The sequence below is a fragment of the Oncorhynchus mykiss genome, chromosome 16 (genome assembly GCF_057628025.1).
Source record: "Oncorhynchus mykiss isolate SJ-2025 chromosome 16, ASM5762802v1, whole genome shotgun sequence".
NCBI classification, from domain to species: Eukaryota; Metazoa; Chordata; class Actinopteri; order Salmoniformes; family Salmonidae; genus Oncorhynchus; species Oncorhynchus mykiss.
The window spans coordinates 22052816-22069155 of NC_143037.1; the positions used below are offsets into that span (position 1 = coordinate 22052816).

At 42.1% G+C, this 16340-nt stretch overlaps 1 protein-coding gene across 1 annotated transcript; it reads left to right on the forward strand.

The window, feature by feature from the left end:
- Nucleotides 1-2827: 2827 nt before the first annotated feature.
- Nucleotides 2828-14582, forward strand: atp6v0cb (ATPase H+ transporting V0 subunit cb). Its single transcript, NM_001160640.2, has 3 exons — nt 2828-3041; nt 13836-14019; nt 14304-14582. Exons 1-3 carry the CDS (start codon nt 2969-2971, stop codon nt 14506-14508), a joined length of 462 nt encoding a protein of 153 aa, NP_001154112.1. The 5' UTR covers nt 2828-2968; the 3' UTR covers nt 14509-14582.
- The last annotated feature ends 1758 nt before the right edge of the window (nt 14583-16340 follow it).

A 16340-nucleotide genomic window follows, 5' to 3' on the forward strand; every position in this document is an offset into this window, starting at 1 on the left:
GATGTATAGAAAAAATACATTTCACATGGGGCGGCAGGGTAGCCTAGTGGTTAGAGCGTTGGACTAGTAACTGGAAGGTTGTAAGTTCAAACCCCTGAGCTGACAAGGTTGTTCTGTCGTTCTGCCCCTGAACAGGCACTCTTTCTAGGCTGTCATTGAAAATAAGAATTTGTTCTTAACTGACTTGCCTAGTTAAATAAAGGTAAAAAAAAAATGTCCTTGTTCAGCCATGACTCTGTGAAACATAGGATATTACAGTTCTTCAGATCACGTTGATAGGATAGTCTCGAACGAAGCGCATCCACTTTATTTTTAAATGATTGAACATTTGCCAGTAGAATGGAAGGTAATGGCGACTTATCTACTCGCTGTCACGGTCTCGATAGATATCCCGCATGCCGACCTCTGTAGCGTTGCCTCCTCCTCTCCAAGTGACAGGGATTTGGGCCTGGTCTGGGATGAGCATCCTTCAACTTTGATTTATTGAAATAGAAGTCCTCACCCCAATCGTGGTTAGTAATCTCTATTTTGATGTCGAGAAGCTCTTTTCGGTCAAGAAAGTTGGGATCAGTGCAGAAAAACACAAAATAGCAATTGGTCAGGGGCCTGTAAAATGGTGGCCATCCCCTTCGGTGTCATTATAGTTTTTGCAACAAACCCTATGAGTGTATCATGATAGCTCACTCCTGCTCAGAAACAATCCCTAGCCCCTAAACCTAACATAATTTTACAGATCTGAAGAGATCGGCTGGATAAACAATATGGTCATAGCTCCTCCTTGCCCTCTGATAGGCTTGCCATACTGCTTGAACCTATCCAATCTTCTCAGATCTACACATATGCCTGGGGGGACAGTCACTTTGAATCATGCCCTTGTGAGAATGTTTCACATGGTTCCCTATTTTGTGAGTTCCCCCTATCCATGAAACAGATGCACAGTGGAAGTCACTGTCTTTTCTCTGATTAATCTCTACTGTCAGAGACCATGTCTCGCTCGATGAACGTGGATCCACCAATCCTGTCATTCACCAACACACACATGGGAGCGTGAGTTCATATGACAAAATGTTCAGGCAGGGAGTTGCTGAGTATGCATCACAGATATGCTATCGTGATAAACTTGCCTTAACGGAGGAGAGGTTACCTTTAGCTGCCTCGTCAAACATCACAGTAATGAGATTCCTGGATCAATAGCTGTTCAGTCACCCGTGAGAAAATAAAACAGGACACAAATCATAACCATTCAACTTTGACCTTTATGTTTTTGATGCATCCTCTTCCTGTGCATCTGTAGCACAAAATAATATATTTCTCTGCAAGATAATGATAATTGTGAACCTCAAATATGTCAGGTAGCATATGGGCCTATAGTATGATGCCAGTCGAGGAAAACATAAACTAGAGAGAGGCCTGTGATGCTGGTATAGAAATGACATCACGGTGAAGGGGCTTGGTGGGGGGAGGGGTTGCTCTGACAGCCTGCCTGCCTATGAGGAGAATGGGGATGTAGAGGGGGTGGATGGAGGGATGGAGGAAGGAGGTGGGACTCTGCACAATCTCTCTCTGACTCACACACTCAGCGTCACTCCCTTGCTGTCCTCTTGCTGTCCCTGGCTCTCTGAGCCTGCAGTTGCTGGGAGCGATATAGTGGGATTCTCAGCTCCCTCCCCCACCACACAATCTCTGACACTCACGCTTCACATGACTTCTGCATATCACAGCTTACTGTAAACGACCCTCTCCTGCATGTTATCCAGGTGCAAAATGAACAAATTAATTCACAACGGGATTATACGTCTTGAATTTGTGTTATTGTATCATGTGCAAATCACTTTAAGAAATGCATGATTTCAAATGCATTATGTCTGTTTTGGAATTTAGTCACTCAATATCTAGGCTACTCTTAATGAATACAAAATGCATTGAGCCTCACTTCCAACAATGCAAGTCAGAAGCATATTGTTGTTGAGCAATAGTGAGATGTATTTCACTTAATTTTCAAGGAGAAAGGCATAACCCCTGAGCATCCACACCCTTCTTCCACTCATTTCATTCCTCATTCTGAAGGAGGGTGAATGCCTAGATAGCAAAGGGAAAGGGTGCGTTCCTCGGACCAGGCGTTGCTGGCGTATACCAGATCTTTACAACGCCTGGATAGGTATTTTACGCTTCACCTAACCAGATCACAGGCTATAGCAGTCTGTCAGTCGATGACACCAGTGATGACGTGCATGCAACCGTTGGTTGATGCATGCAACTTCTGAGCATGGGAACGCGGCGGTTGTCACTAGTTACCACAGACACAAAGTCAACATTTCTATCACATTTTTTCTCGTCATTTAATGTTAATGTTGGGCATAAGTTTAGAAGTGTGGTTAAGGTAAGGTTATGTTTAAAATCAGATTTTCAGAAGGTAAATTGTAGAAATATGCGGGGTTTATACATTTGTGGCTGTGGTAACTAGTGACGTCCGAACGCCACAAAGCCTGCAGCGGAGCACACCAAAAGAGATTCAAATAGGGGATGACCTTCAAAAAATGAAATACAGAATCTGGAAATAAACCATTTACTTTGCATGGATTTAGTCGTAAATGTATACAATTGTTTTTGTCATTTTAATTATGTTAGATTTGTTTGTTGTTGTAATTTTAATTATGTTGTGATTTGCTGCAGTAAATCATTATTAGAGTTACTTGTGAGCGCCTCCCCTACACACAGTTGATGATGAGTTTTGTCCATATGACCAGTCAGGTGATCTTTTCCACTTCGCCATTTTGTGCTGCTGCTACGCCGGGTATTTATCTGAACGTTCGTGACTAGTCCATTTACATTGCTAGTTAGCTAGGTGTTATTGTATCTTTCCCAGTTTACAGCTAAAGACCATTGCCTTCGATAGGTTTAGTACCTAAACCATTGGGAAACATAGTAATAGCCGTTTTGTATTATTTAGTTTACTGTGTGAGAAAGAATGTCGTCCGAAAGCCCCGAATACTCTCCGTTCTTCGCAGTGATGGGTGCCTCTGCGGCTATGGTTTTCAGCGGTAATTATCACACAATTCAAATACTATCTTTATTAGCTAGCTGCATTTAAATTATACATTGTATGTGTAATTTGTCAATTTTAACAGCATAATTCTCGTTATTGCTTGAAACCAGCTAGCGTTAAAGGAGCCCAGGCAGAAACTGTCATTGACGTAACGTTATTTGACATTTTAATTAACTTTAGCTAGCTAATATACTTGTCCAGTATTTTGCTAAACTGTCATTACCAATAACCACACCTTCAGATCAACGCATTTGAAGTGCGAGTTCGTTCTTTCTCAATTTTAGGCGCTTTTCGTTTTACGCTTTGTGACATGCGCCACACTAAGACACCACCAGATTTGAGCGTAACATTACTAGCGAGTTGGTCATTATGAAGGCAGGAGGCCTATTGATGGTGAATATTGACCATCCGTGTCAGATGTTGAGTATAAACAACTGATACTATGAAGAATACCAGCTCAAATTGGTTATAGATTTGTGCAATGTAACGTTAGGCATAACCAGCAGGGGAGCACGCTCATGCGATGACAACCTAGGAAATGGAATGCCATCGTTTGGTCCACGTCATACGAACAATTCCATGTACATTCGGGTGATTTAAAAGGCCACTGCATAGGAATTGGGCGCTTGTGGACCAATTCATGTGTATAGGCCTCAGATAATTGAAATGGAAATATACTGCACGAGACACCTTAGATTCAAGGAAAATGGCATTTGCATCAATATCACATGACAATCACACGATTGGACTTGTGATTTGGAATGTTAAAGTAGCAAAGGATTTAGGAAGTGCACTTGTGGTGTAGACCTATAAACAATATACCACTATAACACGATTAATATAACATTTAATCAGATTTATGATACATTTGCATATCTAAGAAGACAAATTGGCAACTAAGTGCAATAATTTGATCTCTGGCTCATGTTCTGGATGGCCTCAGGTCCAAGTGAAGGTGTAGAAACGACGGTCTAGTGATCTTTCTCATGACAAATGAGAACAGGGAAGACGATGATGTATCAGTATGGTCTTAGGATTTGTTTTATTGTCCTGTTACGTCTGATGTGTTCACTCAAGCATTTTGCATAATATACTTCCTAACAGCATACAATTACCAACCAACTGTGCCATTGACTGCAATATACATGGTTTGGACTATCCCTAGGCCAAAATTAGCAATCAATGTTTAAACATCCACTCCGGCAATCTTTTTAAACTTTTTTTCCAGTGGAAAAACAATATGGCACTAAATACAGTAATGTACACACTTAGACATGTTCTGGAACTTTATCTACTCCTGCTATGATCTGTAAGTGTTAATGTGTAGCTCATACATGCAGAATTACTGTCTCACCTCAATTAGCCACAATCTCTAGTTTGAAAAAAAACAGTTTTTCTGGAAGCTGTGGTGCCATTCCGCCCCCCCCCCAATGTGGGCCCAGCCCCCTAGCAATTTGAGTTCAAGCAATGAGCTTCAACCTCTCGCCATATGAGTGACAGCTAGCAAGATGCACGTTGCACCCACAGCAGAGCGAGACAGGTCAATGATGTAGTTCAAAGTATCAATTATTTAGTACAAAAGTATGTGGACAACCCTTCAAATTAGTGGCTTCGGCTAGTTCAGCCACACCCGTTGCTGAACGGTGTATAAAATCGAGCACACGGCCATGCAATCTCCATAGACAAACATTTGCAATGGCCTTACTGAAGAGCTCAGTGACTTCCAATGTCGGACCGTCATAAGATGCCACCTTTCCAACAAGTCAGTTTGTCAATTTTTTTGCCCTGCTAGAGCTGCCCGGTCAACTGCAAATGCAGTTAATGTGAAGTGGAAACATTTAGGAGCAGCAACCTTACAGAACGGGACTGTTGAAGCGCATAGCATGTAAAAATGGTCTGTTCTCAGTTGCAACACTCAGTACCGAGTTCCAAACTGCCTCTGGAAGCAACGTCAGGACAATAACTGTTCTTCGGGAGCTTCATGAAATGGGTTTCCATGGCCGAGCAGCCGCATACAAGCCTAAGATCACAATGCCAAGCGTTGGCTGGAGTGGTGTAAAGCTCGCAACCAGGAGCAATGGAAACACGTTCTCTGGAGTGATGAATCTCGCCTCACCATCTGGCAGTCCGACAGACGAATCTTGGTTTAGTGGATGCTACCTTTTTGCTACCTGGGCTCGAGCCAGGAACACATCGACAACAGCCACACTTGAAGCAGCGTTACCCAGAGCAAGGGGAACAACCACTCCAAGCATCAGAGCGAGTGATGTTTGAAACACTATTAGCGCGCACCCTGCTAACTAGCTAGCCATTTCACATCGGTTACACCAGCCATTAGGCTGATAGGCTTCAAGTCATAAACAGCGCTGTGCTTGCGAAGAGCTGCTGGCAAAACGCACTATAGTGCTGTTTGAATGAATGCCTACGAGGCTGCTGCTGCCTACCATTGCTCAGTCAGACTGCTCTATCAAATCATAGAATTAATTATAACATAACACACAGAAATACAAGCCGTTGGTCATTAATATGGGTGAATCGGGAAACTATTTCAGTGAAATACGGAACCGTTCGGTATTTTATTTAATGGGTGGCATCCCTAAGTCTAAATATTCTTGTTACATTGCACAACCTTCAATGTTATGTCATAATTACGTAAAATTCTGGCAAATTAGTTCGCAATGAGCCAGGCTATCCAAACTGTTGCATATACCCTGACTCTGCGTGCAATGAATGCAAGAGGTGACAATTTCACCTGGTTAATATTGCCTGCTAAACTGAATTTATTTTAGCAAAATATGCAGGTTTAAAAATATACTTCTGTGTATTGATTTTAAGAAAGGCATTGGTGTTTATGGTTTGGTACAGTCGTCCAACGATTGTTCTTTTTTTCGCAAATGCGCTTTTGTTAAATCATCGATTATATGCAACGCAGAACACGCTAGATAAACTAGTAATATCATCAACCATGTGTAGTTATAACTAGGGATTATGATTGATTGTTTTTTATAAGATAAGTTTAATGCTAATTAGCAACTTACCTTTGCTTCTACTGCATTCGCGTAACAGGCAGACTCCTCGTGGAGTTCAATGAGGCAGGTGGTTATAGCGTTGGACTAGTTTGAATCCCCCGAGCTGACAAGGTGAAACTCTGTCGTTCTGCCCCTGAACAAGGCAGTTAACCCACCGTTCATAGGCTGTCATTGAAAATAAGAATGTTTTCTTAACTGACTTGCCTAGTTAAATAAAGGTATAAAAAATGTAATAATCTGCCCCCATACTTTTGGTCATATAGTGTAGGCGTTGTAGTACTCCATTTTCGGGGACCACTTTAGGCTCGTGAGCTTTTTCAGAACTACTGACTAAAGTATACAAAAGTACCAGAGAAATGTAAGGATAAAAACATGTTTTGAGCGTTTGTATTTTTATTTCATTTCAAGGAGTAGGCCATTCAAGTAGTTGGTCTGATGGTGCCTTCTGTTATCGGCCTTCCTCTTGTTTGCGGGAACAATGGAGAACCCCCCCCCACACACTTGTGCCATATGAGGATACCTGGACCACCTATTGATGTGCCTTAAGTAAATTTGGTGAAAAGCAGACACTAGTAGGACTTTAATTAGACTATTTCAAAAGGTACTGTTTCTCCTTTTTTACGTTTTTGTGCCCTTTATCAAATGACATTGTTCTTTTAGCACGGCTTAGGCTGCATGTGGCAAAGCTGATTTTGGACTGATGCAGCATGTTCTAGAAATAATTGACTCTGCTAAATTGTCATGTTATATAGGGCATGACCTAGTGGGGATTTTAAATCATGCAGCTTTTGCTAGTAGGGCTGGAACATGGTTATGGATGAAGACAGTCATGAAAATAAGTTTTAACCGTTAAAATATAGATAAGAGATATCTGAGAGATTTCTTTTTTTTTAACCAACAGCTGACTGAAGACAGGACAGCCAGGCATTAGTGTGGTTGAGTCCGTTTCTGCTGTATCATGGATTCTTAATGTGATAACTTTGTTGTGCCCTGCTGAAACGAGCAACAAATTATTATTTTCATGACGGTCTTCATCCATAACCCCCCCCCCCCCCCAACAATGTAGCAGCTCACTGATGTGTAATGAATAGAACAGGCTCGGGGCTCCTGAGTGGCGCAGCGGTTTAAGGCACTGCATCTCAGTGCTAGAGGTGTCACTACAGACCCTGGTTCGATTCCAGGCTGTATCGCAACCGGCCATAATTGGGAGTCCCATAGGGCGGCGCACAATTGGCCCAGTATTGTTAGGGTTTGGCCGGGGTAGGCCGTCATTTTAAATAAGAATTTGTTCTTACCCTAGAGAGGTTATGTGGGACGCCAGCGTCCCATCTGGCCAACATCCAGTGAGATTGCGGAGTGCCAAATTCAAATACACTAATTTATAAAAATTCAGAAGACAAAACATTTTTTACATAGGTTTAAAGATGAACTTCTTGTGAATCCAACCACGGTGTCAGTATTTTAAAATGCTTTACGGCGAAAGCATACCTTATGATTATTTGAGAACCTAGCCCAGTTGACAAATTATTACTAACAGTAACCAGCCAAGCAGAAGCTTTACAAAACTCAGAAATAGAGAGAAAATGAATCCCTTACCTTTGATCTTCATATGGTGGCACTCAGAAGACATTCATTTACTCTAAATGTTCCTTTTGTTCGATAAAGTCTCTTTATATCCAAAAACCTCAGTTTTGTTCCCGTTTTCTTCAGTAATCCACAGGCTCAAACGCAGACAAAAAATCCAAATTGTATCCGTAAAGTTCATAGAAACATGTCAAATTATGTTTATATTCAATCCTCAGGTTGTTTTTAGCCTAAATGATCTATAATATTTCAACCGGACAATGTCATCAATATAAAAGGTAAACAAGAAATGCACTCTCTCGGGATTGCGCATGAAAAAGCTCTGACATGTCAGGGTCCACTCATTCAGACTGGTCTTACTCCCTCATTTATAAGAATACAAGCCTGAAACCATTTCTAAAGACTATTGATATCTATTGGAAGGCATAGGAATTGCAAATTGAGTCCTAAATCAGTGGATACTGTTAATGGCATTGAATAAAAAAACTACAAAACCAAAAAAAAAACTTCCTGAATGTTGTTTTTTTTCTCCGGTTTTTGCCTGCCAAATCAGTTCTGTTATACTCACACACTATTTTAACAGTTTTGGAAACTTTAGAGTTTTCTATCCAAATCTACCAGTTATATGCATATCATATCTTCTGGGCCTGAGTAGCAGGCCGTTTAATTTGGTCATGCTTTTCATCCAAAATTCCAACTGCTGCCCCCTACCCTAGAGGTTAACTGACTTTCCAAGTTAAATAAAATTAAATGGAATGTTTTTTTTGTAATGTCAGTTGAGTTGAATGAACAGCTGATGAAGTCACTGCACTGGCAGTGGCGACCGATGTCATTGCACGTCAGATAGCACAGTGATGCCATCTGACGTAAGACGATGACAAGTCACAGCACTTATTGACGTGTACACTTCCTGCTTTTACTTCCTGCTTTAACTTCATTCTTTGCGCCTTCTGGGTACTCTCGCAATGGCTGCCTTCATTGACTTGAATGGGGATGCCCATTATATTTCAATGGCAGCACATGCAGTGAAGAGAGTATGGTTTGCTATTCAAATGGTTATTCCGGAGACCATTTGGCTGGCCAATTACCTTCATCCAAAATTCAATTTCTGTCACCTTCCAGCTACTAGCAGTTAGGGGTGTATGTGGCACTATTGGCTCCTGTAGTGTGTGGTGGGGTGGCATCATGCCACCTGTCTGTCAACCTGGGCATTTGTATTGAGTAATAACCAGCATCTTAACCATTTAGGCCTAACTGCACAATTGAGAGCAGGTGTATGACAGCTCATATTTGGGGAAATGTTGTCTTTTAAAAAAAAAAAATCACAACCAAAGTGAATTGGTGACTCTAGCCTTACTGGCTGTATTGTAGTTCAGCTTTGGTATTGAAAATGAAGCCATGGCCTATAGAAAACATGGTTCTGTAATAATGCGCATGAAGGGTGGCCTCAGTTATACTCCTGTCTAGTGCATTAAGTAAGTCTACTTGTACTCCTTTTCGCAGCCCCAATGTTCAGAAATGTGTATGACCCTCTCACCTAATGTTTCTGTCAACACTCCATACATGTGGAAACTGATTGCCCTGAAATAGGCCATAACAAATATGTGTCGGTATGTAGGAAGCACACTGGCTAGAGGCTAACCTAACTGGAGTCTATACATGTTTAGTGCTGACTCTGTGCTCCTATGGATAGTGACGGCACAGGGCAGCGCGGGTAGCCCCTGTAGCTGGCAGTGGGCGTGATCTGTGACGGGCAGGGTGGGAAGGAGTGACAGATGGGGAATTAGCCAGCTGAGAGGGCTGCTGGTGGGTGGCACACCCAGTGGAGGGGGCTGATTAGGGACACCGGTGATGATGGCCCAGCAGCATTAAGCATCTTACAAGGTTTATATCCTACAGGAAACGTGAGCCTGCCATCTTGTGGTGTCTGCACCACCACTACCACCATACTTGAGATTGAGAAACAATATGTAAATAGACATTTTATCTATTGATTTTAAATGTGTTTTTGATCTACTGGTTTGTGTTTGTAAACCATTGCCTATATTGTGTTTCATGATCATTTTAAAGTGCATGCAGCAGCCTCTGAAGACCGTCTCACACTTATTTCACTGTTGCCGTTCCCAGTTATTTTCTTTCATGTCTTAACTCTGTGTGAAGGGTCTGCTTTGGCACGGTGGAAGCACCATGATGGAATCCAAAATATTGGTTAGAAGTCTCACTTGTAACAGAGGCATCATGAACGGCCTTAGAACATCACCACCATGAGTTGTACTGTAGCATTTTAACATAATCGATAGCCTAATAATTTGATAACTGGTTGTTGTGGCTATTTTTCATTAAACAACTTGTTACTTTCTGGTGATAAACTGAGGTCGCTGCTTAGGGCTCTGACGATCATGGAATTTTGGATGACTATAATTGGCCAGCCAAATGACCGGTCCGTAATAACCGTTCGAATAGCATGCAGATTTTCTCCTTTCCATGTGCTGGCATAGGAGGAGATTGGGCGTCAAGTCAATGATGACATGATGGGTGGACTGGCGGCCATTGAGTGTACCCATAGGCGCAAAGAAGGAATTGGAGTAATGGGTTTACCAGTTGAATTGCTATGGTTAGAGGTTCCAAGCCCATTCTATTCATCGTGTGCTACTACACCTTGCTCATTTCTGCAAGGGACAACGAAGTTTAATCACAGAAATTGTCTCAACTGCACAAATACCCGGCTGTCCCGTCTTCAGTCAGATGTTCGTTCCCAAAAAATAAACGGTTATTTTATTTTCATGATGGTCAGTTGTACTGTCATTGTGCCAGCCCTAGTGGCTATTCCAAGTTGCTTGCGTCATATCGACTGGTTAGTATCGTTTTGGGCTGTTATGTCTGCAGCCTTCACTGCTTGAGGCCTCTGCTCTTGGTTGGTAGTCAGTACAGGCTCTGACTGGCTGTGACGAGCATGGTAGCGATATCCTTCAATGGCACTGGCTGACCCAGTCTACCATAGTGAGCTGTGCTGCACATTATCTCAGTAGTGCACACCCTAACCCTCCTAACAACTACTAACTAGCCTATTCATGGCACTGGAGGAGATGCTTGACTTCAGAATTTATAGTGTTATATAGCCCAAAGTAGGGGCATAAGCATAATTTTAAAATGCTTGACTATTGCAGACGACGAGTAAAAATTTAGCCTTGTTATCTACTGGTGTATTTAAGACCTCCTAAAAGCCTGGTGTTGTATAAAAGTCCTCCTTTTAACTGAGGTGGATTGTGTCCTCCTTACTCTCAAAGCTAATCTTTTTGTGTAATGAGTCAACCTATTTTGATTATTTACTAGCATTTTTGTTGTCTAGTTTTGTTCTATTACTGCTCAAATGGCATTTTCTGTCGGTTGGTTCAATAGATTTAGGAGTAGCTTTATATTTTTCCATAACATCATGGAGAGTACATTATTCTAATAGTCTTATTTACTCCATTTGACCATTTTTGATCCCTCACATCACTACTAAACCCAGATTCAGCTCCACCACATTTTGTTCAGTGTCTATAGACATAGTTTAGGGATTGTTTGCTCAAAATATTTAATTAATTAGATTATGTTCTCTTTTTTTTTTTTTCTTTTTTTTGTGGCTAAATAAATGGGTGCCAAATTGCAAAGCAGATGTAGATGCTTGGGCAATATCCCTGTCTTCACTGCAATACTGTCCACTACAGTTTCATCAAGGTAGCTTACAGTTAATGTGCTATTTAAGACCAAGAGTTGGCTCTATATTATGCTTCATATTAAAGTACTGATATAGGGCTGTTTAAGCATCTTTTTCACTGAACAGCAGTTTGATTACTTCCGTCTCCACAGTATCTTTACATTGCAGAGCGTCTGAGGCATCAGGGTGTAGTAACGTTAATGAGTGATCTGGAGGGGGGAGAAAAAAAAGAAAGCTCTTTACCTCTGCAGAGGATTAGGATTAAAGCACAGGGGTTCTGTCTCTCATGCCACCCATTGCAGCAGTCCTTAAACTCAACATTTAATCTTCAGAGAATAAAGCCATGGGACCTTGTCTCCACTAACCTGCATGTTTATTTACATTTTTACCTTCATTTAACTAGGCAAGTCAGTTAAGAACGTTCTTATTGTCAATGACGGCCTAGGAACAGTGGGTTAACTGCCTTGTTCAGGGGCAGAACGACAGATTTTTTTTACCTCGTCAGCTCCGGGATTCGATCTTGCAACCTTTCGGTCCAACACTCTAACCACTAGGCTACCTGTAGATCTGGGTCGTGTTCAGTAAAGCACACCATAGCAAAAAAAAAATCCAACTCTCCAATTAGAACACTGATTAGTTTACTAATTCTCTAATTTCACTCAACTATTTCTCTACTGAACACGACACTGGTGGGTATAGTGACTCGATCTATGGTTGTGTTGGTCTTCCTTAATCAAAGAGCAGGCATAAGGGCCAGCTGTTTGGAGAGGGTAATTCATTGTGCTTCAACATGGAAGTCATTACATTAACCATACACTACCTCAGGTCAGAGTGGGAGCTGCAAGATGGTGCTTTAGTGGTTGTGGCATGAATAGATACTGTATAGAACCGTTCAGCGGTTGGAAGTGGTCTTGTCTTGGTCTCTGAGGTGCTGTTGTAACATAAAGCCCTTGTCTATAGACTTCCCTCAAGTGAAATTGAAGTGCTTGGCTATTTCGTAAAACCAATCACCAAGACACATTTGATGGGGAAACTCGAAACCAATATGCAGTAAATGCATTTGGGTATTGGTACTACTTTGTCTTAGAAATTGTCTAGTGTGCGGCACTGCCTGACCTTTCGAATTTTGTAAATTGTCTCTGGTCTGACAAATTCTGAACATGACTGAATGCCTCACTCTGCTGTCAGATGTAGGTCCAGACAGCATCCACTTTAAGTCACTCGTACTCAGGGGCTGAACAACTCTTCTCTATGGCCTGAGTGATTAAACCTTGCATCGACGGCGTCAGTCTTGTGATGAATAAGTGAATGTAGAGGGAGTAGTGACCTGACAGGTGGCTGACTGCCATGTGCACATTTTAAGGATTGGCCAGCCACTTCCTCCTCTAGAGATTATATCCACTTCCTCATTCTTTCCCGTTGTCGCATAGAGATGTATAGAGGTCACAATGTTGTATCTGTCCTATTATGGTGTCTGAGCGCACGGCAGTGCCATTGAGATGGATGCATCGTTTGCGATCTCTATGCTACAAAGGGGAAAGAATGAGGGAGTGGATAGAATCTTGTTTTTATGATTATCAGTGAAATTTATAAAATGTTGGTTACTATGTATGCAAGACTATAAATGACCAAACACCCAGCTTTTGAGGAGCTGGTTACTGCACTGGCAGACTTCCAGCAATTGTGCTAAGCTAATGATATGCTAACGTCACACTCAACTGCATGCAGAGACACATTGTATCCATGAGTTTGTCTGACTCCGATATTTAGGTATTTGATCTACTTTCCCAATCTTGCAGTATTTTTTTTTTAGATTCACCATTGCATTAATAGTGAAATGTCCATATGGCTCTCTGCCTCATGGTCTGTCATCACGCGCCACCTGTCTGTGCTGACTGTGTTCTGCGGGGCCCCTACCGGTTAGTGCTGTCATAGAAATAGAATGGACAGACTCAATTTCTATGATTGGTGCTGGTTGCCTCTGGAGGGATGTGGCATCCTGCTGTCCTCTGATGTCAGAAGCTTCCTGTGTGAAGAGCCTAATGAGTTTTTCAGGCAGGGAGGCGGTGTGATTTAGAACACTGCAGCTCTGGCACAGAGCCATGAAAGGGGTTAAACTGAGCTCCATTCCCTGTTGGGAGCTATGGGTTGAGTAGAATTAGCCTGAACCGTAGCTGTAAAGGGGACTGGCTGGTTTGAGAACCGCAGTCGAGCACATCAGTGGCAAGCTGCTATTTTGGGGGGGGGGGAAACGTGATGCTGGTAATTTCCTCATACACAGGCAGAATTCCCCAGCTTGTAGCCATGTTGACCTTGTTTGTAAAGGGAACAGAAACTGATTACATTACGATCTTCAATTTCAGTTCCTCATGTTGCTCAACCCTGTATTCTACTGTATTTGTACATTGATTTAATCACAAAATGAAGTAGAACACTGTATTATATCTAATACTCTACCTCCTTTCCCCTCCACCAGCCTTAGGAGCAGCCTATGGGACGGCTAAGAGTGGCACAGGGATCGCTGCCATGTCGGTGATGAGGCCGGAGCTCATCATGAAGTCGATCATCCCCGTGGTCATGGCGGGTATCATAGCCATCTACGGCCTGGTAGTAGCTGTGCTCATTGCCAACAACATCTCTGAGAAGGTCACCCTCTACAAGTAAGCCTAACCCCTCTCATGACATCTCTTACATCTAGAAATGTGCTCGAGTTGCATTTCATCTTTCCCAATACTACAATGTGAGGAACTTAGAACAGGCTGGGAGGCAACTGGTCCGTCAATCCATAACACCTGACATTGACATAAGATCAAATCTTTATACTGTGGAAATTGTAGTTTTATTGCCAAATGTCTTATTTAAAACATCTCTGCTTGCTTTTGTCATTGTTCATTCTGCATCACATAGTAACCCTAATCCTATTGTAATCCTCTCTCTGCTGTAGGAGTTTCCTCCACCTGGGTGCTGGCCTGAGTGTAGGCTTGAGCGGGCTGGCAGCTGGCTTTGCCATCGGCATCGTAGGTGACGCGGGCGTGAGGGGCACGGCCCAGCAGCCCCGGCTTTTTGTGGGCATGATCCTCATCTTGATCTTCGCCGAGGTCCTAGGACTCTACGGTCTCATTGTGGCCCTCATCCTGTCCACGAAATAAACCACCAACTTCTCCACCAAAATATGTCCTATATGTTGCTGCTGGAGAAAAGAGTAAAACCAGAAATAAAATGTAAAGAAAAAAAAAAAAGGAAAATGTATGACAAAGTTTAAAAAGACGAACGTGAAATAATTACATAATTAAAAATGGCTCCGTAAATATGGTCTTATCTCTACAATGTGTACAGTCCAGATTTGATAGTCAAACTTCTTGTAAATGCGCAATGTAGTGATTTTGTCTGTCGTGTGTGTAAATGTCTGGAGATTCTTCCTCCCCCCCTGGTTTAACGACATTCAGGTGCGCCAGGTTTCTTGCTGGTTTCTGCCTCGTCTTAGATCCTCACCAAAGGGCCCCACTGCATTTTTATTCTCCGCATTCAGTTGGGAGTTCACATGATTTCTGTGTTGTCTATGGGGATCTATTTGTAAAGAGAATTGTATGGACTTAGTTTGTTTTTTGTTTTTCCACTGGTTTTATTTATAAAGAATTGTTCAATGAATCTGTTTTTAAATGGAGCAAAAATGTTAAATTCCCTAGAAGATATATATACATACATACAAATATCTATAGATTTAATGCACTGTGGGTTAATTGTGATAAGTGGTTGGAATTCCTCTGGATGTATTAACGTACTTGGTTTAAAATTAAGATTGCCTTTAGTGTGTGACTGGTGGAGTGGGAGTTGTGTAGTTTAATCATTACAAACATTCTTGAAACACTTCAATGTTTTCCTGTAGTACTGCTGTTTTGATTGCATTAAAGGTGTGTGTGTGTGCCCCGTGTTGGGTCTCACGTGTAATTTCCAAAACTGTCATCTCCAGCTTCTTCATCCACCTCATCTGTAGATGTATGCATTCTCACCACAACTCTCCCATTAAACGTGCATGGAGCTATGGTTTTTGGTCCAATTCCTTGTACGTCGCCATACTCACTGTGCCATCGTAATTCAAATAGGTAGCCAGGTTGTTTAATTGTAGAAATGTCACTCGAAATATCGCAGGTGATTTCCTTGATTTGGGTTATTTTAAAGGTGATTGTTAATTGTAACTCCAATGCGCTACACTGAACAAAAATATAGATGCAACATGCAATTTAAAATATTTTACTGAGTTAGTTCACATAAGAATTGGTCAATATAAAGTCAATAGGCCCTAATCTAAGGATTTCACATGACTGGAGAAACCGATGCCTCTGGTCACATAGTTTAAAAATACAAACTCCTTTGCATAGTTCATTGTGCCCTGTGGAACGTTGTCCCACTCTTCAATGGCTGCGAAGTTGCTGGATATGGGTGGGAACTAGAACATGCTGTTCACATCAATCCAGAGCATCCCAAACATGTTTAATTGGTGACATGTCGGGTGAGTATGCAGGCCATGGAAGAACTGGGACATTTTCAGCATTCAGATCCTTGCGACGTGTGGCGGATGAATGGCACGACAATGGGCCTCAAGGATCTCGTCACGGTATTTCTGTGCATTCAAATTGCCATAGATCATATGCACTTGTTTGTTGTCCATAGTTTATGCCTGCCCATACCATAATCCCACCACCACGGGGCACTCCGTTGACATCAGCAAACCTGCTCGCCCACACGACGCTGTCCGCCATCTGTCCAGTAGATTTGAAATCGGGCTTCATCTGTGAAGTGCACTGCTCCAGTGGCCACGAAGGTGAGCATTTGCACACTGAAGTCAGGTCAAGACCTTGGTGAGGACGAAGGGCACGGAGATGAGCTTCCCTGAGACGGTTTCAGACCGTTTGCAGAAATATTTTGGTTGTGCAAACCCAGTTTCATCAGCTGTCAGGGTGGCTGGTCTCAAATGAGGTCC